Consider the following 25,209-nt stretch of genomic DNA (forward strand, 5'->3'; position numbering starts at 1 on the left):
ACGTTCTGGGAAGATTTCTTCTGATAGTTCAGTGCCCAGATAGCACCTGCGTTGGGTGTAAATTTACTTGCTGCCCTTCAATGTTTCAGTCAAGGCCCATTCCTGGACCTGTCCACCCCTTTAGAGGGTTTTATGGATTTCCTCCTCAACCTTTCAATGGCCTAAAAGAGTTTGATTTTAGATGAGTTTGGGTCCCAGTTCCTGAGCCTCAGAGTGGATGTTCACTGTGAGGAGAACAGGCAACAATTCTCAAAAGAGAGAGAGAGAGGTGCAGCTCCAAACTATGGACTTCAGTTAAATGGAACCACAAGGTCTACGTACAGACCAGAAGCAGGGCCATCAATTCTTGCTGATGGGTAGCTAGTAAGGGAAAGGAGTGAGGTCATTTACTTGGTTGGGCGGGGGGGGGGGGGTCTAGTTACCACAGGTCTGAGCTGAAGAGAGGGCTGAGTGGACCAAATGAGGGACAACAGGGAAAATGCCCTCAGCTGTCAGTTGAAGAGGAGGCTTGTTTACTTTCCCTTTGCTGATGGGCAGTATATGCAGACGGCAAAACTGTTCTCAAAGAGATGCTTCTGAGGCTTCTAATGATGGGGTGCTTTCCCTGCTCAGGAGACATGGTGCTCGGGTGAGGTAACTGTTACTGGTTACAAGGGAACGCTTTGCAGAACACACTGGAATTTATTACTTGAAGCAAAACCACAGCCCAGGAAGGAGCAGCTCACCAACTCTCAAATGCATCAGCTGCCTGACTAGGAAGCTCCTGTCTTGAAAAGTGGATGTCTTACAGTCCAGGAATCATAGATCTTACTCCTGATAGTTTGTAGTTACCAACACATCCTGAACCTTAGTCTTCTGAGGATCCCGAAGGATATGTTCTGGCTGATGCTTTATGTAAATTACACAATGCAGTGACACAGTGCATCTTAAAGTAAAATTCGACATCAGATATTTGCACATGGACCTACATTCAAACAGTGCACAGGAGGAATACCTGTACAAGGGACATAGTCACAGGATAAGGGGTCGGCCATTTAAGATTGAGACAAGGAGGAATTTCTTCGCTCAGAGGGTTGTGAATCTTTGAAATTCTCTACCCCAAGGGCTGTGGATGCTGAGTCATTGAGTGTATTCAAGGCTGAGATTGATAGATTTTTGGACTCTTGGGGAATCAAGGGATATGGGGATCGGGCGGGAAAGTGGAGTTGAGTACGAAGATCAGCCATGATCTGATTGAATGGCGGAGCAGGCTCGAGGGGCTGTATGGCCTACTCCTGCTCCTATTTCTTATGTTCTTACAGGAAGCCAGTTGCCAATACACCCCTATTGATTCTTGCATCCAGGGTGTTGGACACTGGAGTTATCCCTCAATACCCAATAGCTCTAATCTTTGGGCATTGAGCTTTTTCTAGTAAGCATCATACGTTGAATATTGAGGTCAGCCAGGAGTCAGTATAAGCCTTGATGTGGTGGTCTCAAAGGCGATGAGTCTGAAATGGGCTGAATTTACCAATGTTCTGATGATGGCCCCTTGCACGGTCAGTGATCCAACACCAGTCCAGGCCTGACCTGGAAAATCCTGAGCATGTTCATTCAGACCTGGACTGTCAACCCATATTCACTCCGCACTTTTAGATTCAGACGATTCTTTGAAATCTCTGAATGAACGGATCAATACGGACTCCTTCTGCAGGCTCACTTTCAGACCTGATGGAATTGGATCTTCTGCCTTTCAGCTGTTTCTCACCTGCTTACTATCTAACTGCAATGTTTAAAACTGCTACAGTTCTCCTCTGGACCTTCCACAGATGATTAAACACTTAAAAGGAAGAAATTGCTAAGTAAGGATTTCTATGTTCAGTGATGGAGATGTCCTAGGCATCAAGACTGTCGTTCACTCTGAAGACATGTAACATCAGGTGGAAGAGATGTGTTTTGTGGTTAGATGGCTTTTCTGTTGCTGTGAGTTGGCTCATTTCCAATATTTGTTCAACCTCATAAGGTGGAGTTTACAGACCACAAGATAGGTTCAGATGATGCAGAAGGCCATTTGGCCGATTTGATCTCATATCATCTCTCCAGATTACCAACCGTATCATTTCCCCAATATAACATCTAGCTGTTAAGGAGTCCAATATCCAGGCCTCAACTGTCCACCCGTCCTGGTAACTTGCTCATTCTCTTGATCATCTCCTTCCATGGATGGAAAGTAATAGACAAGCACGCCTTGCTGCCAAGATTCAAGAAAGATGCCTCGGACGTCAGGGGGGGCCAGGTCTTTTAGTAGAGTGATTGGGACTTGGGCATGCTGCTTGGGGAATCGGAGGTGGAGACCTGTGTCCCACTGCGTGGTGCAGCATTCTGAGAGTAGCCTTCGAGCAAGACAGTGGTTGGAATGGTGGCTCTCAAGGAAAGGTTAGTGTGAATGGCCCTGGTTGCAAGAGGAGACTCGGTGTGAATGGAACTTTCTGACTGAATGGTATTTAATGCTTACACTACAAAGATTCAAGGTGAGTTTTATTACCTTCTATTTATGATTGTTTCTGCTTTGTAGAAAACTCTGGGTCGAAGGGACTCCAGTGACGACTGGGAGATTTCAGAAGGACAGATCACGATGGGCCAAAGAATAGGATCAGGCTCGTTTGGAACAGTGTATAAGGGAAAGTGGCACGGTACGTAATGTGGTGGGGTAATGAAGAGCTGGGGGTCACCTTAGAGAGGAGCAGTGCTGCTGTTTGATGTATATCCGAACATCTCAATGACCCAAAGTGTTTTGGAGTGTATGTCAGACCACAGTTGGGGTATTTCAGGTACTTTCAATCCATTCGAGTGCCACTAATGTACTCTCTGAGAGCCACCTATAATATATAATTGGCGTGTTTTACAGATAGGTGTTCTTATACTCGCTATTAATGATGGAACAATCTGTATAAAGACTCAATTGTAAAATGAGGGTCTCCGTCTCCAAGTAAACAGGATCATTCTATAATTTCTCTCTACCCAACCCTTTCACGTGCGAGACTGCCCTTCTGTATTTGGGCCATTGTTGCGAGTGTGCCACCTATTTGAAAACCCTTGCAAGGACTAATCTTTGTCCGTCTCAAGTCTCTTGTTGCTACTACACTCAGTTGCCTTCTGGTTTGTCTGATGAGTTTTATTGGCGGATGTGGTAGATATTCGACTGGTAAATTGTTTCCTTGATTCAGTGTTAGCTGATTGGAATCCATTGGGTAGTGTTGGAGTGTCTTTGAAGGTCTAGTGAACTAAGTAGCTGCAGTTTGGGTTTAGCCAGGCAGTATCTTCTTTACACTGGCTGAAACTTCTGTTCTCCCAAGGTGAGAGTGTGGCTATGGGTTGAGTTAGTGCAAAGTCTTGCAGTTAACTGTTCAACCCCTCAGTATTGTCATTACCAAGGCCACAGGATTTCACTTCCACAGGAAAACAGGACTGGATCATAGAATGTGAGCCCCCAAGACAACAGTAAAAATTCTAGACTCCTATGTATTAAAAGCAAAATTTACCTTATTTAACCGCCAGCAGCACTTGTGGCAGAGATGAACGAGGATTGTTTGACCAGCCCTGGTGGTGATAGTAGAGATGGACAAAGAATGTTTGACCAGCCCTGGTGGTGGTAGTAGAGATGGACAAGAATTGTTTGACCAGGCTTGGTGGTGGTAGTAGAGATGGACAAGGATTGTTTGACCAGACCTGGTGGTGGTAGTAGAGATGGACAAGAATTGTTTGACCAGGCTTGGTGGTGGTAGTAGAGATGGACAAGGATTGTTTGACCAGACCTGGTGGTGGTAATAGAGATGGACAAGGATTGTTTGACCAGGCCTGGTGGTCTAACCGTCAAGAGAGAACATTGAAGGCTGAGGAAAGTCCATTTAGCCCATCGGAATTGTGGCCTCCAACTACATTTTGAAAACTTTGATGTCATTGAAGGTGCATTAGTTTGAGACCGGTAATGGTCACTCAGTGCCCCATTTACACTGCTCGGCTGAATCTTAAATTTTGCTGCCCAACAACAGCTCTGTGTACGGGTGCTTATGTCCTGCAACGAGCTCCTATTCCGCTGATTACATCTTAAAAGGCATTTATAAAGTACCACATAATAGATTTGTTAGCAAAATTAAAACCCATGGGATTAAAGGGACAGTGACAGCGTGGATACGGTTGTTTTTCAGACTGGAGGGAAGTATACAGTGGTGTTCCCCAGGGGTCAGTATTAGGACCACTGCTCTTTTTGATATACATTAATGACCTGGACTTGGGTATAATTTCAAAGTTTGCAGATCATACGAAACTCGGAAATGTAGTAAACAATGTGGAGGATAGTAACAGACTTCAGGAGGACATAGACAGACTGGTGAAATGGGCAGACACATAGCAGATGAAATTTAACGCAGAGAAGTGTGAAGTGATGCATTTTGGTAGGAAGAATGAGAAGAAGCAATATAAACTAAATGGAACAATTTTAAAGGGGGTGCAGGAACAGAGACCTGGGGATTCACAACACAAATCTTTGAAGGTGGCAGGTGAAGTTGAGAAGGCTGTTAAAAAAGCATATGGGATCCTGGGCTTTATTAATAGAGGCATAGAGTACAAAAGTAAGGAAGTTATGCTAAACCTTTATAAAACACTGGTTAGGCCTCAGCTGGAGTATTTTATCCAAATCTGGGCACCACACATTTGGAAGGATGTGAAGGCCTTAGAGAGGGTGCAGAAGAGATTTACTAGAATGGTACCAGGGATGAGGAACTTCAGTTATGTGGAGAGAGTGGAGAAGCTGGGGTTGTTCTCCTTAGAACAGAGAAGGTTAAGAGGAAATTTGATAGAGGTGTTCAAAATCATGATGGTAAATAAGGAGAAACTGTTTCCAGTAACCAGAGGACACAGATTTAAGACGATTGGCAAAAGAGCCAGAGGCAACATGAGGAAACGTTTTTTTACTCAGTGAGTTGTAATGATCTGGAATGCACTGCCTGAAAGGGTGGTGGAAGCAGATTCAATAATAACTTTCAAAAGGGAATTAGATAAATACTTGAAGGGAAAAAAATTACAGGGCTCTGAGGAAAGAGCAGGGGAATGGGACTAAATGGATAGCTCTTTCAAAGAGCCGGCACAGACACGATGGGCTGAATGGCCGCCTCCTCCTCTGCAGTACCTACTAGGATAAATGCTTAGACAGTACAGCGGGAGCTTTTGCATTGTACAAAGGTTTAAATTAATTATCGGTAGGTTTAAAATGTGCTCAATAGGCGCAGGGGGCTTTTACACCTGTGATCTTCCAGAGAATCTCTCACTGCTTCTTTCAAGCAATGTCAGTGTTACAGATGTCCTGTAAACACACCCTGACCACCATCTGACCTGGTAGATTATTCAAATATTTTATCGCCCTTTGACTACTGGAAGCTACCAAGTTGAATACCTGGGCTCATATGTGAGAAATGGTGACAAGTGTGAGTCATTGAGGGGCAGCTGGCACCCAGTGGAATCATAACCCCAGCAAGAGCCAGCAGCTGAGGAGAGGAAAAAGACCTGTGCACTCCCCGGTTAGATGGTGGTGCTGTCTGTTTCATAGTTCTGTGCCAGATATGGTAACATAACCTTGCATGGTTCTGTAGGCGAAGTTGGTGGCTCCACAGGTTCAGTTGGGGCACCTGTAAGGCAAAGTTATTTCGAGAGGATCATTTGACATTAGGAGCCGTGCATGGCTCTCTTTCCTTGAGCCATTTTCCATGGTAAAGGCTACAGCTTTTTTTGATCAGGGATGAGGTTGCTCGGTTATTTGATGTTTTCAAACTGGACATTGAGACCCCGATATTGGGAAGGATTTGGAGGATGCTTTTGAATACAGTCAGGTTCAGCAACCAGCACTGTCCATGCGGAGTATTCAGTGCTTTGTGTGGGAGGGATGAGTTGCTAAAGTTTTGAGCCAGATCCAATAAATTTCAGTGCCAAAGTTAATAGGCAATTCTGTCAAGTCTTGGGATCAGGAAAAGATGGTAGTCCTTGGTCACCTGTCAGGTACAGCGCAGATTCACCAAAATAATACCAAGGCTTAAAGGGTTAAATTATGAGAAGAGGTTACATAAAGTTGGCTTGTATTTCCTTGAGTTTAGATGGTTGAGCAATGTCTTTGAGTCAAAGTCTTTGAGTCTTTGTAATGATAAAGGGATTTGGTGGGATCAATGCGGAGAAAGTATTTCCTCTAGTGGGGGAATTCAGAACGATCTTAAATTAGAGCCAGGCCATTCAGGAGTGAAATCAAGAAGCACTTTTTCACACAAAGGGTAGTGGAAATCTGGAAAACTCTCTTCCCCCAAAAAGCTATGGATTCTGAGGGTCAATTGGAAACTTTCAAGACTGAGATTGATAGATTTTTTTGGGGGGATAGGGTATCAAGGGATATGGATTAAATGTTGGTAAATGTTGAGATACAGATCAGTCACAAACCAATTGAATGGCGGAACAGGCTCGTGTTCCTATGTCAAGATGTTTGAGAAAAAATAAGAGGATGGATTCAATCATGATACAAGACCTGACCGGTAAAAATGTACAAAGCACCACATGCTCCTCGTTTGAGAATGCTGGCTGATATTCCATCCCAGCCCAGGGTGGGGTCACTGTGGTGCTCCCTGCCCTCACCCAGCCTGAGATAAGCATATATTGGGGATTCCTGGTAGCTCAGTTACTCATTAGTCAAACTCTCCGCCATTAGTTGAGCCAGAGATTCTCTTCAGGCCAGCTCTGCTAGTATTTTGCCAGCTGTGGTAACCATTTGCTGCCTTTAGGGTTAAACTATTCAGTTGCTGTGCCGTGTGCTATCAATGCTGTTTGTTCACAGGTGATGTTGCAGTGAAGATGTTGAATGTTACAGCTCCAACCCCTCAGCAGCTACAAGCCTTTAAGAATGAAGTGGGAGTCCTCAGGTAAGAGGGTGGGAAAGAAATCCTGAAAGGCAAAATCTATCAATCGATCAGCAAACTATTATTGAAGTATTGAAGAAGTACTAATGATTGCTGTAAAGATGGTGTGCTGTCCTTAGCACTATATGGATGGTGTGACATCATTAGCGGTATATGGATGGTGAGACATCATTAGCGGTATATGGATGGTGTGACGTCATTAGTGGTATATGGATGGTGTGACGTCATTAGTGGTATATGGATGGTGTGACGCCATTAGTGGTATATGGATGGTGTGACGTCATTAGTGGTATATGGATGGTGTGACGTCATTAGTGGTATATGGATGGTGTCCCCTGTCCCCTTTAGAGTGCAGTCATTCTGACTCAGTAGTATCTCTCATTCAACCTTCCCCTAAACTGAAGAAACTGTTTTGAGGGTTCTCTTAATTTATAAAACCCCATTTAATTTCCCCCCATAAGTTTCTTGCCCCTCTGTCTCCTCCTCTTCATGGTGCTGTTGCTTGGTAGGCTGTGGTCCATTGGGTGGCAGTTCCTCTCTGCAAGTGGCTGTTCTTAATGAATGAGCCTGGACGTTGAGTGTCAGAAGATTATTTGACTGTGGAGGGCATCACAAGCAGGCCCAATCTTCCCCTCATCCAGTGTCCATACACATACATGCACATGTTTTCCAGCAAGGGCCACTGGGCAGTAATCAGGAATGGGAACCCCAGCTATGATTTTCTGCCCCTGTCCAACCCCAATCCAAGTGTATTGAGGCCAGTTGCATGCCTCAAATGCTGCTGTGTAGATTGATTTTTTTTCACTTAGGAAAACAGTTTAAATGAATTGTTAACATTATTTTCTACCATTCTGATTGACTTTTGTTTGAAGTTTGAGTACTGATGACATCACGGTCGGAGTTGGTGATGAGCCAGCTGGCATGTATTGTCTCCACTTAGTGGGCATCCAAGAAGCAACTTTTTGTGGGTATATGGACCGGGGTACAAGGCTGCTTGTACCACTGAACCTACTGGAGGAAGTGGCAAACCAGTGTTCATCTAACAGTCAAAAAGTCCTACCTCAACTGGCCATAGATGAAGCGTAGATTGGACATTGAACCCATGTTCACTCTCCTTCCGCACGAGGAGGGTGGAGTCTTGCCCAACACCTCGTAGGAAAAGTGCAGTTATTCAACTTTGTTTTTTTAAGAAAAGCCAAATTCTTGCACCAAACGTTTGATCAAAGTCTTGAAGCCAGATCGTGTTTGGGCACATTTTAAATAATCACTTCATAAGCTTAAGCCTAGAACAACTGCTGGTATAGATGCTCAGCTTCTCAAGCTTCATTTGAGGAACTATTGAAGCATTCTCAACTGTTCCTGTAAATCATGGCGTATTATCAAAGTAGGAAACATCTTGCCTTTCCATAAGAAGGATTCATGGAACACCGTAATTGCAGAACTGTATTCTTGATGGCAATTTTGTCAAAGCTCATGGAAAGTAGTTAGAAGAGTTGACAGAAACACTCAATGAGAATCTGCTACCTGACTGTCCATTTGACTTGGGAACAAATGAACCAACTTGTGATGTTCAGTTTTGTGGTTCAGAAGTGGAGGAATTCCTGTGATGTGCACTTTGAGGAACAATAGCCGTTGTCACTTTGATTCGTTTGAGCACAGCATTTCACCTTCTGTGAACATCAAGTTGCATCAAAACTACAGCACAGAAACAGGCTATTCAGCCCAACTGGTCTATGCCGGCGTTTATGCTCCACATGAGCCTCCTCCCTCCCTACGCCATCTAACCCTATCAGCATACCCTTTTATTCCTTTCTCCCTCATGTGCTTATCTCGCTTCCCCAGCATGCACTCAGGGCAAAAAGATCGTTTCATAATTAATGAATGTTCATTGTCTGGTTGCAACACCTGTTCACGGTTCCTCGTTTGGCATCTAGATTGATGACTTGATTGTCACGAAAAGTAATAACGTTCTTTCTGTTGATGCTGCATCCGACAGAACACTTAACTTTCCATCTGAAGTCAAACGCTGACTGAGTCTCAACAGATGGAGATGAGCGGAATTGGGCAGCATAAGATGATCAGCTCACTAACCAGCAGAGACAGATGGAAAGTGCAATTGCCTTCACTGTGAAGGGAGGAAGGTTCACCCCCTGTTAAACATTTGGCTTGGGAATAGCATCTGATGTATTTGGGCTAAATGAATGAAAGAAGGTGCCCAGGATAAGTAGTATGGTGAATCCCACACAAACTTGGACCAAATTGGCGCCACCAACAACTTCAATATTCGACCAAATCTATCTTCGAGTGATGGAACAGTGATGTCCTGTTTGCCAGAGTCCAAAGAATACCCACCGTCTTGTTCCTGGACTCAGTACAGTTCAAAACGCAGTCAAATAGATGAAGATGGGTTACATCGTGCAAGAATCCACCTTCCACAATTTTGGAAGTGGCCAGGCAAACTTGAAAGCCAGGCAAGCACCATAGGACTTGATGCACTAGCCAGATCTATCTTAATGCCACGCTGCCCAAGAGTTGCCAAATCAGGGCCAAAAAGGTCCACATACTGTGTGGTAGTGGCATGCAACACGGATCTCTGAACCAACTTGGAGCCTTTGGCCATCAACTCTTTTAATTCAGCTCCCACGATCTGATTTTCCACGCGTGTGCTCAGCAGTCCAGGACTTCCCCTCATTAATTTTAATAGACAGGCAAATCAGGGGCTGGGGAGCACAAAAGCAGAAGCACCCGGCCAATAGCTCACTCAACCCAATGTCATTGATGTCATCAGCACTCTCTAATTAAATCAACGAAAGGCACTGATGTGGACAGACCTAACAGGGTGTGCTGCTAATCCCCAATTCTTTGCATGCTGTGTAATAGCTCCTGATGCTACAAATGGTGCATACCTCTCTCAAAACTACATTCGAAAATCTAACCTCATTCTCAAACCCAACCATTTGAGGGTATGAACATGTTAATATTTTTCTGTTTTTTTTTCCTTTCAATCTATTGGTGGTTCCTGACTCTTTTGTAAATTCATATTTTAACATGTTTCATCATGTGACTTCCCTCCTTCAGTTGCCCCGCCCAATCAAACAGCCTTTATTCCCATTGCCTGTATTTTTATAACCAATAAAGTGTTCAAAGAAAATTTTAAGAACACTTTTTTTAATGCTCCTGATCAATCAACCCAGTGATTTTTCTACCAGGTTTGCTTGCAGAAGTGTCCAGGAGATTCATCTTTAATTCCTGGAGACTCCAGGAGAATTCTAGAGGGTTGGTGACCTGGTGAGGGTCACTTTCTTTATTGCACTCCACTGCTGCAGAAGGATGTGTGCATACTCTTCCATCAAAGCAATGCAAGCTTGTGGTGTCTTTAAAGAATATATTTCTGTCGCGTTATAAGCTGCTTCTCGGTGCTTCCAGGCTTGAACGCCAGCTGTGCCTCGTTATCTGACCTCAGCACATTCGCCCATTGGGCCATGTGTGGGAACAAGATTGGCTTTGAGTATGAGGCCCTGCTGACATTCACTGTTGAGGCTCACACAGAAAGAATGGCTACTTGGATGAGGTACGAGAGGGTGACTGGTGTCCCTAGAACTGAACCCCAACCAGGAGACATTGATTTCAGGAGAGAGGAGGGACGAAATTGGGTGAAACAAAAGCACAGCCAAAAATGTAAACTGTTTATTACTTGAAAGAGAGCGTTGTGGATTTTTGACAGTTGGACCCAGTGAGTTCGACCCAATCAACATTTGCTTCCCACAGACAGATAAATTGGAGTTCACCTTCCCGTGAGCATTCAGACAGAGAATGTCGCTGTCTCCTGGGTGATAAGGTGTTTGTGATGAGTTTAGTGGGTAATGTGATTCAAGGGCAACACTTCCCCACACTCCTTTTCCCATTTCCACCTCCTCAATTGCATGCTAGCTCTTTTTATCTCTCCTTCCCCCTCCCCATTCTCTCTTTCACCTCTATTCCCCCTCCCCTATTCACTCTTTCATCTGTTTTCCCAACCTCTCCTCCCTCCAACCCTGCCCTCGCCCTTCTCGGTCCTCTCTCCCCCTCTGCTCGCCCCTCTGCTCGCCCCTCTGCTCGCCCCTCTGATAATATAAAATGAGTCCTGAGCGTCCAATCGCTTGATTTCTTAGATTAAGCAAGTAAAATATTATCAATAAAACCAACTTGATGTTGCATCATTATTGAGTGTTATGGGAGCATGCTGTTCAGTGGATGGGATTAAGTACACGAGTTTCTAACAGGATTCGACCTTCTGGCCCAAAACAGTCTGTTCCTTTTTTTATATAGATTAACCCCACCTTTCACGCCCCACTGGAAAATTTCATCAACTTTTCTTCCAATTTCTATCCCTTCCTCACCTTCACATGGTCCATCTCTGACCGTTCCCTTCCTCGACTTCTCTATCTCCGTTGCTGGGTGTCAACCAATATCTATTATAAGCCCACCGACTCCCATAGATACCTTGATTACACTTCCTACAAGGACTCTATTCCATTCTCCCAGTTTCCCTACCTCCGTCGTATCTGTTCTGTCACCTTCCACACCAGTGCTTTCGATATGTCTCTTCCTCGACCAAGGATTCCTTTCCACTGTGCTTGACAGGGCCCTCGACCGTGTCCGTCCCATTTTCCGCACTTCTGCCCTCACCCCTTCCCCTCCCTCCCAGAACCATGATAGGGTCCCCCTTGTCCTGACCTTCCACCCCACCAGCCTCCACATTCAACGGATCATTCTCTGCCATTTCCTCCAGCCCGATGCCACCACCAAACACATCTCCCCGCCCCCCCCCCCCCCCCCCCCCCGCCCCCCTTTTCAGCATTCTGAAGGGACTGTTCCCTCCGCGACACCCTGGTCCACTCTTCCATCACCCGCTCTCCTCCCCATGGCACTTTCCCGTGCGAGTGCAGGAGATGCAACACCTGCCCTTTCACCTCCTCCCTTCCCACTGTCCAGGGTCCCAAACACTCCTTCCAGGTGAAACAGCGATTCACTTGTTCTTCTGCCAACTTAGTATACTGTATTCGCTGCTCACGATGCAGTCTCCTCTACACTGGGGAGACCACTTTGCTGAACATCTCCCCTCAGTCCGCAAGTGTGACCCTGACCATCCGGTCGCTTGCCATTTTAATTCTCTGTCATATTCCCACTCTGACCTCGGCCTCTTACACTGTTCCAATGACGCTCGAGGAACAGCATCTCATCTTTCGATTAGGCATTTTACAACCTTCCGGGCTCAACACTGATTTCAATAACTTCAGATCGTAACCACTGCTACCATTTTTTCGGACAGCAGGTGCTGGTAATGGTTCTGCTGTTAACCATTTACAGCTCCTCTAGACCCATCTTTTGTTACTTTCCCCATTATCACCCTCCTTGCCTTGCACCATCATCCCTTTTGTCATTTAATCACTCCTGCCTTCCACCCTATCACAGACCTTCCCTTTTGTTCTCCTCTCCCCCCAGCTCTGTACTTGCTTAAAAACTGTTAAATTTTTACTTCTTCCAGTTCTGACAAAGGGTCATCGACCTGAAACGTTAACTCTGTTTCTCTCTCCACAGATGCTGCCTGACTTGCTGAGTGTTTCCAGCATTTTCAATTTTTATTTCACCATAGTCTAGTTCAACACAACCCCTATAACGTATTCCATAACCCATGGATGCTGAAAACCAGCCTCACCTCCCAATTTTTAACTTGTGGTATTTGCTGAATGATAAATTAACGTAAATGTTTTATTTCCTGTCCAGAAAAACTCGGCACGTGAACATCCTCCTATTTATGGGGTACACCACGAAGCCTCAGCTTGCCATCGTGACGCAGTGGTGTGAGGGCTCCAGTCTGTATCACCACCTTCACATCATCGAGACCAAGTTCGAAATGATCAAGCTCATCGATATTGCCCGCCAGACTGCACAGGGCATGGAGTAAGTCCAAGATTTTACCACTGACCAGGGAAACTCGTGTGGAATGGCTGAGAGTCTGAGTCTCAAACGGAAAGCTGGTGACTCCATGAAAGTTACAGTTTGTTTTATAGAGGGGGCGCAGTGGGTAGAAATGTGACCTTCCTCTCCCCGCTGGCCTAGTGGGTAAAGGCCCCACCTTCTGGCATACCACCCACTACAGACCAGTAGATCCCAGGTCCAGTTCCTGCTGACACTTGCTGTTCAGGCTTACAAATGAAGAGTGACCCCTTGGGCTAGGTCTCCATGGAGCTGAGCCACAGCGAGAGTCAGCGCCACCAGGAGAGGAGGAAACAAACTTAGAAAAGGAAATGCAAATGCAGTGTGTGCTCTGGGGGTTTTCATTACCAGCCTCCGAGTGAAATGCACTGCATCATGTGGGCCTCCTGTTACATTGAGGGGCTCAACGTAACAGGGGCCAGTCCTCATTTGTGGTTGTAGCCTCGTCTCGTGCCTCATGTTGAAGTTGTTTACTGACCTTGGATAAACTGGATGCTAATGACGACTGTTCTTTGCCACAGCTACCTACATGCAAAGTCCATTATCCACAGAGATCTGAAGAGTAATAGTATCCTTTCATACTTGGAGTGTGAGCAGTGAGGCAGTGGGTGTTTGACTGCCAATGACTGGGACTTCCCCGATAGCTCGCTTGGCAAAGGCAGTGAGTAGCTGGGCCTTGCAGTTAGCCTCAGTGACCTCACCCCCGACCCCGGTATAGAATTCCATGTTCTAATAACTGCATGGGGAAAAAAGGCCTTTTACTTTCACCCTTCATTGTTCTGGTGGTAATCCTGAGTTTATCGCCCTATTGGCTAACCAGCAGAAGCAGCCTTTCACTGCTCACCCTCTCAGAACCCTTTGATCAATTTGAAAACCCTTTAGCCTTCTGTTAGAGATGAAATTGGGGCTTTTATGTAAGTTTTTCCTCCTAACTCTAACTTCTCATTCGTGGTTATCATTCTATTGAATCTTCACCGTCCTCTTTCCATGGCTCTGATATCCGTCCTATAATGAAGTGCCCAGCACATTACGCAATACTTCAACTGTAACCAATTTCTCTATAAATTTAACATCGCTTCCCTGCTGTTGTATTCAAAGCCTCTGCATGTAAAATCCAGAAACATAAATCACATTTTATCATATTTCCAAACTGCGTTCCTACCTTTAAGGGGCTTTGTATCTGCATCCCTCGATCTCTCTGTATCTGTCTATGTGCACCTCTAGAACTCCCTCTAAATGTGTATCTGCAGCTCTAGAACTCCCTCTAAAAGTGTATCTGCACCTCTAGAACTCCCTCTAAATGTGTATCTGCACCTCTGGAACTCCCTCTAAATGTGTATCTGCACCTCTGGAACTCCCTCTAAAAGTGTATCTGCACCTCTGGAACTCCCTCTAAATGTGTATCTGCACCTCTAGAACTCCCTCTAAATGTGTATCTGCACCTCTAGAACTCCCTGTAAATGTGTATCTGCGCCCCTTGATCTCCCTGTAAATGTGTATCTGTGCCCCTCGATCTCCCTGCATCTCTCTCCGTGCGCCCCTCGATCTCCCTGCATCTCTCTCCGTGCGCCCCTCGATCTCCCTGCATCTCTCTCCGTGCGCCCCTCGATCTCCCTGCATCTCTCTCCGTGCGCCCCTCGATCTCCCTGCATCTCTCTCCGTGCGCCCCTCGATCTCCCTGCATCTCTCTCCGTGCGCCCCTCGCCTATCTACTCCAGTGTCTTTCATTCTTCCTCAGTTTGCCGTGCCCCTGAATCTGGTATCTTCAGCAGCCTTCAAAATCATTCCTGTTGTGCCTGTGTCCAAATCATTTATATGAATGAGAAGCAAGAGACCCCAGCACAGCTACCTTGGGCACACCATCGTCTGAAACACATTCGTTTACCCTAACTCGCTCCCTTCTAGCCCTAGCCCACCCTCTATCCATGCAGTTACATTCCCTTTCATACCATGTGCCTTTGTTTTCCTAACCCGCTGTGGCAGCTCATCAAACTCCTTCTAAAAATCCATATATGCAGCATCCACTACATTCCCTTTAGCTATACACTCTGAAAATTCAATGAAATGAGTTAACCTGACATGACATGCCCTTTACAGATTCACGCTGACTGCCTTGACTAACCCATGGCTTTCTCGAGGCCCACTAATTTCATTGTGTATTGTTGACTCCAGTAATTCATCCACACCTGAGGTCAGACCAACCGGTGTGTGATTTTCTGCCTTATCCCTTTCCTCTTTCTCGACCAGGTGTGCCCTCCTGTCCTTTGATACAATTCCTCTTTCCAAAGAGTTTTGGAATGTTCTGCTAAGTGCCTCTCTGATCTCCTCCCTAACTTCCTTCAGTGTTCTAGGATGCATCCCATTTGGGCCTCGTGATTTTCTGACTCACTGTTTAAGTACATTTTTCTTTTGAATATTTATTTTCAGTGGTATCTCTTCCACACCCTCCTCAGGGGCTCCTACAGCCCCAATGTTACCTCCTTCTGTAAAAACTCAGGTGAAATATTTATTAAGCATCTCCCCAGTCCCCCCTCAATTACAAGATGAGCCCCTTCGTGTCTCTTTTACTTTCATGCATAAAGAATCCTTTGCAATGTTGTTTTATATTGATCAATCTTTTTTGTTCTCCCTCTAAACCTTTCTAATCTCCCTAGTCTGCTTTCCTCCTATACGTTTTACACTTCTCTGTGTTATCTCCCCTTGTATTTATTCCTTGCCTCCTTTTTAAATCTCAACTCTGCCCTAACCTCTTTATTTATCCATGGAACTTCAGCTTTCGGCTCACCCCCATTACTCCGAGTCAAAATGTATCTAGCCTGGACTTTAACCGTCTTTTATTTATCCATCTCCCACTGCTGCTCTGCTCTTTGATCTGCCATTTTTTCCAACCACTTAATCAAGGCTAGGTCCTTTTTCATCCCCCTGAAATCAGCTAATTTCCAGACTAATATCTTTATCTTGGACTCCTCCTTTTTATCTGTTTCCAATGTGACCCTTGTTAGGTTTTGATCACTATTTCCCAAGTGTTCCCCTGAGTGCAGGTCATTTACTTGTCCTGCTTCATCACCCAGAACCAGATCTAGCACTGCATCATCCTTCCTTGTAGCACATGATTGAACGAACAGTCCTGGCTGCATTTTAAGAAACCTTTCTCCATTTTGGCAACAAACATTTGTCTTATCCCAGCCCACTGTAGGATAGTTCAAGTCCCTCATTACTATGAATCTGTTACTACTATAAACCACTGCCTAATAATCTCATCCCTGATTCCCTTCTCACTATTCAGTGGTTTATAATCTACTCCTAATATGATAATAGACCCCTTATTATTACTGACGCTACCCATACAGATTCTGTATGAGCACCACCATCAGTAAAAACTTTCTTTTCTATGGTTGTAAACATGTCCTTAATAAGGCCACCCCAACTCACTCTTTTCCTTCTCTTATCTCCTAAAAAGTTCCCAGTTCCGATCTGGCTGAAACCAGGTTTTTTTTAAGGCTACGACATCACGTCCCTCCATTCTAGTTGGTGCCTCTAGTTATTTCCAATGATTTGTACATTTGCAAATAAAATGTCAACCCTGGTACATTCCTCATTACTCCTTTCTCTTCTATTTTTTCCCCTTCTTTCCTTCACTATTTCTCAGCGTGCCCGAAGGTACACATCGCTCCGTTTGAGGGAAAAATAAAAATCCAGAACTAAAAATCAGTAGAAGTGACCATGAAGCTGTCGGATTGTTGTAAAAACCCAACTGGTTCACCAGTGATCTTTAGGAAAGGAAACCTGCCGTCCTGGTCTGGCCTATACTTGACTCCAGTCCCACACCAAAGTGGTTGACTCTTAACTGCCCTCTGAGGTGGCCTAGCAAAACACTCAGTTGTATCAAACAGAAGGTCAAACCACCACCATCTCAGGGCAAATAAGGATGAGCAATAAATGCCGGCCTTGCCAGCGACACCCATGTCCCAAGAATGAAGTTTTAAAAAAACGGAAACTTGCCACCATCTGTTCACTAAACTGTCAGAAACAAGGTTATTATATTCTCAATCCCCATCAAACAGACTTGAACTAGAAAATGGGATTGTTGGGATTCTGGGCTCATCATTAGTGAACTTGACTGGTTCACTAATAACCTTTTAGGGAAGGAAACCTGCCGTCCTTACCCAGACTGGCCTCTGTGACTCCAGTCCCACACCCATGTGCTTGACTCTTAACTGTCCTCTGAGGTTGCCTAGCAAACCACTCCGTTGTATCCCCGCCTTCTCAGGGCAACTAGGGATGGGCATTAAATACTGGCCTTGCCAGTGATGCCCACATCTTGAGAATGAATTTTTAAAGAAGGATGAGGTGAGGCAGAATGTGGGCTTTAATTAGCTGGGAGTTCCTTGGGGCCTGTTAACACTGAGGAGGTTTGGCAATACCACGTTTATTGACCTCCCCAGAGGCACTGAATTAAGTGTTTTTGATAGCATTCTAGAAAATAAATATGGTTTTACTTAGATAAATATTAGTGACATAACTAGAGATTTCTGCCTCCTGGAATAGTAAGTGAACAGATGGCTGCCCGAATAAGCAAATGTTTTTTTTTACCTCCAACCAGCAAAACACATTCTCTCGATTGGGTGTCCTGCTTGTAAACAGGACCCTGTGTGAATGGCCAGTCACATTTCCAGAATTTACCTGAGGACTCAGTTAGGCCCTGGTACTGCCAGAGTCCAGGACTCCCACTCCCATTGCTGCTGAACACCAGTTACCTCTCTCCAGCTGGTATATTTTGCATTACTGAACCAGAAAGAGGAAATGCTGGAAAACACTCAGCAGACCGGTCAGCATCTGTGGAGAGCGCGCAACGTTAACAAGGGCCCACAATGGTCAGATTCTGACTGACCCGCGAAGGTTTGGAGCATTTTCTGTTTTTGTTTTCCATCGTCTGCAGTTTTTTGTTTACATCTTGCTTATTATTTTGCCACGTATCCTGGGCTTTAAACATGTACCAGATGAAAATGAAAGAAACATAATCAAGTCCACTCAAGTTTTTTGTGGGGAAAATGGACTGTCACAGAAGTTAAAATTACACCAGCTAAAGTTTCAGAAGTGAAAACAGATTTCACCTATCTCCCTGTATCAGTGTTTTTTTTCAATTCATTCTCAGGATGTGGGCATCGCTGGCAAGGCCGGTTTTTATTGCCCATCCCTAGTTGTTCTGAGAAGGTGGTGGTGGGCCTTATCCTTGAACCACTGGATAGCGGTTTTGATGCAGTGGCTCGCTAAGCCATCTCAGAAGGCAGTTAGCAGTCAACCATGTTGGTGTGGGACTGGAGTCACATACAGGCCAAACCGGGTAAGAATGGCAGGTTTCCTTCCCTAAAGGACTAATGTGAACCAGTTGGGTTTTTACAACAATCTGACCGTTTCATGGGCAGTTTTACTGGTACCAGCTTTTTATTTCCATATTTTTAAAAAAACGATTTCAAATTCTCAAACTATCACGTGGGATTTGAACTCGTGTTCTCTGGATTATTAGCCCAGGCCTCAGGATCACTGTTCCAGTAACATAATCACTACACCTCCGCACCCGTAATAATACATTGTGCACTACATGCCGTAACACCCCTATTGTAATAAAACAGTGTAATCTGTGAATTGCATTGAGCAGCATCAAATCCACTGGCAAAATGTAGTGGCGGCAAGGCTGTCGCGACGGCACTTGCTTCACCATTGCGAGCAGGTACGGATCTTCTCCTCACACTAGGGGTGGGGTGGGGGGAGATCTCGTCCGGAACAACAGTTGTAAATGTGACTGTACCAACTGTGGATCACTGTGCCTCAGCACACGACTTAGCAGCAGCAGTAACCATAATATGAATGGTGTAGGCATCTTGTGCAACGGTCTCAGACCCCCCCATTTTAGCTGGCGGTTGAACAGGGATGGACTTAACTCTTCCTTTGCCACTTTAAGCAGATCCTTTGCTTTTTTGTTTTCTCCACTCTTGGGCTGAGTTGAGCTGAGAACATCCTCAGGCACCAATGTTTAAACCACTGTATAAACCAATAGAGGCATATCTGCTTTAAAAATAATGGGACATTTGGATTAGCCCAAGCCCCTCAAGGTAGGGGTGCGGACTAATGGTTCGTATAGGTGGTCGGGGCTTTGGATACTGTGGGGGTAGGGACTTGCATCGTTCATACTTGGTGCCTCTAAGTTCCTTAACTCTAGTTCAAAGATATTTTTCTACATGAAGATCTAACGGTGAAGATTGGCGATTTTGGCTTAGCGACAGTGAAATCGCGGTGGAGTGGGTCCCACCAATTTGAGCAGCTGTCTGGTTCTATCCTGTGGATGGTGAGTGCCGAAACTATTTCTAAAGTTGAGCGTGAAGCTGGCCTTTGAGTGGTGGAAGAGGAGAGCGATATGTGTTATTGCCCAGGCTGTACACTGTCAGTTTGGCTGATCCCAGTGTCACACATTCAGGCCTGGAGAGATTAAATACATCTCAACATAATTTAATTCCCAAGCCCATTTTAACTCAGAGTAGTCTGATTTATATGAGATCAATCGTACATGTCAAACCCCATTACTGTCACATTTTTTTAATACCCAGAATCAAGGTCACCAAAGTAAAATCCTTCACTCTAATACCCGTATTACACAGTGGATGAAAATCCTAATGCCTGTTTGAAAATATTTACATTTCTGCAGGTTCCACCTGGGGATTAGACCGGTCTTTTGTAAAAGGGGCAAGGGGATTTTCTGCCCCTTCCTTGCAATTCGAAATCTGAATTTTGAAAATGCAGTGAGAATTGGGACCTCCCTCCCGCCCCTCCTCCAACAGTTCTGGTCTGTGGGTATGGGGCAGGTGGGTCTGAACTATTGTTAGGGCAAGTGATTACTTCTCCGAGCCAGTCAGAATCCACCTGTTGTGCTATGGACTGCTCCTGCAGAATCAGAAGGTTTGGGCAGCAAATCGCTGCTATACACAGGAAGTGTCTAAATCTGCAGGATGTCTCATTGTAACGTATCGCTTGCCTCAATTAAAGATTTAGCTGGAAAGGCTACAGATGTAATTTGCTCCCTCCCACTGAGATTAGCTTTTGATGAATAGCTGTCCATCTTAGGAGACCTGCCTGGTGTAGGGAGAGGAGACGGAGCATTCACAATTCTGATTAGAGGCTCTTTGTACAAAGCAGGGCATTGGAGATCCACCGGTCGCTAGTTTGAGGTAATTTTGCATTTTTCAGTATGATCTCACCAGAAATAGCAAGCAGAGAAAATTGTTCTGCTTGGTTAATGGTGTAGACACATAGTAACCAGAACAAGTTTGCCCCCAATAGATTCCGTGAATAAACTCCTTTATTTTTTTTTTAGAGTGGGGGCAGTTGAATGCAGGTGCAGAAATTTTTAAGTCTCTTCGCAATCACGGGAGAATTCTCCTTCTGGGCAAGTTCCCCTCTGTGTCAGTGTTTGAACAGTGGAGATAGTCCAGAAAAGAATCGGATTCAGCAGCAGGAGTCGGCAGATCAGATTTGTAATCAGAGCTCCCCCGAAGGCTCAGCGGGTGATGCAGCACTGACCAGTACAGGCCAGATTGTCCCAGGTTTGATTTCCAGTCTCTGCTGGGTGTAGCCGGGCTAAGGAAAAGAAGAAACAAATCGGCTCCAGTCCCTGCTGCCGATCACCATTTAGTGACTCCTGCTGGAAATGCAAGTATATGGACCTGTTCCCTCCACAGTCGGAGTCCCCGCCAACATGCAACGGTCCCTTGAGTCAGGTACCAGAGAGCTGACACCACCTGCGAGTCTCTGCTCCTCGAGGGAAAAAAAGTTTGGAAGTGAACTTAAAGCGAATTGCGGCCCATTAGCTATTAAAGTTTTTTTTTATTCGCTCATGGGATGTGGGCGTCGCTGGCAAGGACGGCATTTATTGTCCATCCCTAATTGCCCTCGAGAAGGTGGTGGTGAGCCGCCTTCTTGAACCGCTGCAGTCCGTGTGGTGAAGGTTCTCCCACAGTGCTGTTAGGAAGGGAGTTCCAGGATTTTGACCCAGCGATGATGAAGGAACGGTAATATATTTCCAAGTCGGGATGGTGTGTGACTTGGAGGGGAACGTGCAGGTGGTGTTGTTCCCATGCGCCTGCTGCCCTTGTCCTTCTAGGTGGTAGAGGTTGCGGGTTTGGGAGGTGCTGTTGAAGAAGCCTTGGCGAGTTGCTGTAATGCATCCTGTGGATGGTACACACTGCAGCCACTGTGCGCCGATGGTGAAGGGAGTGAATGTGGATGGGGTGCCAATCAAGCGGGCTACTTTGTCCTGGATAGTGTCGAGCATTTTGTGTTGTTAGAGCTGCACTCATCCAGGCAAGTGGAGAGTAATCCATCACACTCCTGACTTGTGCCTTGTAGATGGTGGAAAGGATTTGGGGAGTCAGGAGGTGAGTCACTCGCTGCAGAATACCCAGCCTCTGACCTGCTCTTGTAGCCACAGTATTTATATGGCTAGTCCAGTTAAGTTTCTGGTCAATGGTGACCCCCAGGATGTTGATGGTGGGGGATTTGGCGATGGTAATGCTGTTGAATGTCAAGGGGAGGTGGTTAGACTCTCTCTTGTTGGAGATGGTCATTGCCTGGCACTTGTCTGGCACTTGTCTGGCACAAATGTTACTTGCCACTTATCAGCCCAAGCCTGGATGTTGTCCAGGTCTTGCTGGATGCAGGCATGGACTGCTTCATTATTTGAGGGGTTACGAATGGAACTGAACACTGTGCAATCATCAGCGAACATCCTCATTTCTGACTTGTGATGGAAGGAAGGTCATTGATGAAGCAGCTGAAGATGGTTGGGCCTCGGACACTGCCCTGAGGAACTCCTGCAGCAATGTCCTGGGGCTGAGATGATTGGCCTCCAACAACCACTACCATCTTCCTTTGTGCTAGGTATGACTCCAGCCACTGGAGAGTTTTCCCCCCGATTCCCATTGACTTCAATTTCACTAGGGCTCCTTGGTACCACACTCGGTCAAATGCTGCCTTGATGTCAAGGGCAGTCACTCTCGCCTCACCTCTGGAATTCAGCTCTTTTGTCCATGTTTGGACCAAGGCTGTAATGAGGTCTGGAGCCGAGTGGTCCTGGCGGAACCCAAACTGAGCATTTGTGAGCAGGTTATTGGTGAGTAAGTGCCGCTTGATAGCACTGTCGACGACACCTTCCATCACTTTGCTGATGATTGAGAGTAGACTGATGGGGCAGCAATTGGCTGGATTGGATTTGTCCTGCTTTTTTTGGACAGGACATATCTGGGCAATTTCCCATATTGTCGGGTAGATTCCAGTGTTCTAGCTGTACTGGAACAGTTTGGCTAGAGGTGCGGCTAGTTCTGGAGCACAAGTCTTCAGCACTACAGTCGGGATGTGCAACATGTTCTCCTATACTAAGAGGCGAGCTGACAGTCGGGCATATCCTTGGCACGGGATCACAAGGATCGGCCTGCTCATTGAGGTTTATGGCATCAGTGTTGCCCATGTGATTCCTCCTTCCTCTATCGTTCCCTGAATCATAGAATGGTTACAGCACAGGAGGCCACTCGGCCCATCGAGCCCATGCCGGCTCTTCGTAAGAGCAATCCAGCTGGTTCTATTCCCCTGCTCTTTCCCCGTAGCCCTGCAAATTTTTTATCCATTCATTGAGTAACTCTTGAACTTCAGCATAGGCATCATCGTGATCATGAAGCTGAGCAATTGTCTCCATGGACATAACATGTCCACTGGCTTTTGGATTTGTTTTTGACTTTTTTGATGGAAAAATTTCTGCAACAGCACATTCAGATGCCCGTTCAACTCTTTTAATCTAGTCTTGGATATCATCACGGTTCATGTTTGGCTTGGGTTCATTTTTGTTCTTAGTAAATCTCTTCCAGCGGAAAAGACCCGACTTGCTGCGCTCCATCTCCATGTCCTGCACGAACCATCATCAGGTGTTAATCAGCCCCCCGTCCCCGAGCAACACCGAAAAACAACTGAATGTCAAGCCAGATTCGAACCTACGCTTCCAGAGGAGACTGCAACTTGCATGCAGTGCCTTAGACCACTTGGCCATCCTGAAGGGCAAGGCCTTCCCCTTGGTCATCTTCATGTTCCCACCTTCGGGCAAAAGGTTCCACGTCTTCAGAGTAAATATCTCGGGGGGGGGGGGAAATGACTTCATAAATTTATTACTTTTGTCAGTTTAGCTTACCGTTTCTTTTGAAGTTAGTTATTCTTGACATCGTCAGATCTTCAACCAAAATGACTGGTGACAGCTTTAAGCACCAAGTGTATCACTTTCCTCAGTACCTGGGTGATAAATATCTCCAGTGGCTCCTCACAGAATGGCACAGACCTGTGTTATTTTCAGTCTATGCATGGTGAACCCATTACCTAAAGTCTCTCACGGTGAGTTTGCGAGCTTCTGCCTAACTTCCCTCGTTTTATTTACACTTCGTTCTAACGGCCTTGTTTGTGTCTGGGGTTACTTTGCTATCCGGTGCTCGCGGTGGGGAGCAACAATCGAGGGGAGCACATCTCAAAACTGTAAGCAAGCAGCCTGTGACTTTCTGTTTTATCGTCTGTCGGCCTGGAGTTTCTCAACCTGTGCTCTCCGGGAGGCTTTCACCAGTAATTCTGAAGCTTACCCTCACTAACCAAACCTTTGTCTTTTCTCAGGCACCTGAGGTGATCCGAATGCAAGACAAGAACCCCTATAGTTTCCAGTCAGATGTATATGCGTTTGGGGTGGTTCTGTATGAGTTAATGAGCGGACAGTTACCCTATTCAAACATCAATAACCGTGACCAGGTGAGCAAACCCACGATTGCTGCAAATTCCTTTATTTCATTGATTTTTTTTTTAATCTTGCAAATTTTATGCTTATCAAGGTGAAGATATTAGTACTGTGAATAGAAAGCTTCCCATTACCCAGCATCATTATCAAATACTCCCAGGCCAAGTACAGCATGGGTTAGATACAGAGTAAAGCTCCCTCTACACTGTCCCATCAAACACTCCCAGGGCAGGCACAGCACGGGTTAGATACAGAGTAAAGCTCCCTCTACACTGTCCCATCAAACACTCCCAGGGCAGGTACAGCATGGGTTAGATGCAGAGTAAAGCTCCCTCTACACTGTCCCATCAAACACTCCCAGGGCAGGTACAGCACGGGTTAGATGCAGAGTAAAGTTCCCTCTACACCATCCCATCTGTATCTAACCCGTGCTGTATTTGACATGGGAGTGTTTCTGACCGTGTAGAGGGAGCTTTACTCTGTATCTAACCCGTGCTGTATTTGACATGGGAGTGTTTCTGACCGTGTAGAGGGAGCTTTACTCTGTATCTAACCCGTGCTGTATTTGACATGGGAGTGTTTCTGACCGTGTAGAGGGAGCTTTACTCTGTATCTAACCCGTGCTGTATTTGACATGGGAGTGTTTCTGACCGTGTAGAGGGAGCTTTACTCTGTATCTAACCCATGCTGTATTTGACATGGGAGTGTTTCTGACCGTGTAGAGGGAGCTTTACTCTATCTAACCCGTGCTGTATTTGACATGGGAGTGTTTCTGACCGTGTAGAGGGAGCTTTACTCTGTATCTAACCCGTGCTGTATTTGACATGGGACACAGTAAAGCTCCTTTTATGCTGCTCTAACAATGTGCCTCCTCCCCAGGCTCAGGAGTGCCCCCTATTGCACCAATGTGGTATTTCTTCATTTTGCCTCGCCAGCCAATGGGCCGCTTCGCTCAGTGCGATTCCCATTCAGTGCTGTGGGCCTGGGCTGTGACTGCCCAAATTCCTCTCATTCATAGTGTGTTACAGCCAGTTCCAGTGGAGAGAGTTAACAAATCATATTGCGCAACTAATTCTGGATTGGATTAAAGAGGAAAGCAGCTTCATTCTGCATCTACAATCTAATCCTATTCATTCAAAGTCAGTTAATTCAAATCATCTGAGAATTCAGTTTTTTAACACGATGTTCCCACTTTGCTGTGTTGTTTACGTCGTTTAACTCAAATGATTCAATAATTCACATCTTTTAATGCAAAAGAGGACTGAATTATCCGTGGAGCAGACTGTGAATGTCCAGGATGTTTTTCTATGTTAAAAACACTACATAAATGCAAGTTGTTGCTGTATATCTGGGCTGGGGATGCTTGTCACTGATTTGGGCGGGGGGGGGGGTGGGGGTGGGGAGCGGAAAATTGGCGGTAGCACATCGACCGCCTGCCGCGCACCCCGCCCGTCACACGTTATTCTTAAACTGCCTTTGTGCACC

The 25,209-nt window shown here is 45.6% G+C and overlaps 1 protein-coding gene across 2 annotated transcripts in view; it reads left to right on the forward strand.

Annotated features, from left to right (window-relative positions):
• Window positions 1-25,209, forward strand: part of braf (B-Raf proto-oncogene, serine/threonine kinase) — a 108,246-nt gene that overhangs the window by 72,649 nt on the left and 10,388 nt on the right. For both annotated transcript variants that reach the window (XM_067999936.1, XM_067999935.1), the window contains 6 exons: window positions 2,555-2,672; window positions 6,851-6,935; window positions 12,699-12,875; window positions 13,433-13,479; window positions 19,139-19,257; window positions 23,607-23,738. In XM_067999936.1, coding sequence (XP_067856037.1) covers window positions 2,555-2,672; window positions 6,851-6,935; window positions 12,699-12,875; window positions 13,433-13,479; window positions 19,139-19,257; window positions 23,607-23,738 — 678 coding nt within the window. The remainder of the gene's footprint in view (window positions 1-2,554; window positions 2,673-6,850; window positions 6,936-12,698; window positions 12,876-13,432; window positions 13,480-19,138; window positions 19,258-23,606; window positions 23,739-25,209) is intronic.

This window comes from Heptranchias perlo, chromosome 18 (genome assembly GCF_035084215.1).
Source record: "Heptranchias perlo isolate sHepPer1 chromosome 18, sHepPer1.hap1, whole genome shotgun sequence".
Classification (NCBI taxonomy): Eukaryota; Metazoa; Chordata; class Chondrichthyes; order Hexanchiformes; family Hexanchidae; genus Heptranchias; species Heptranchias perlo.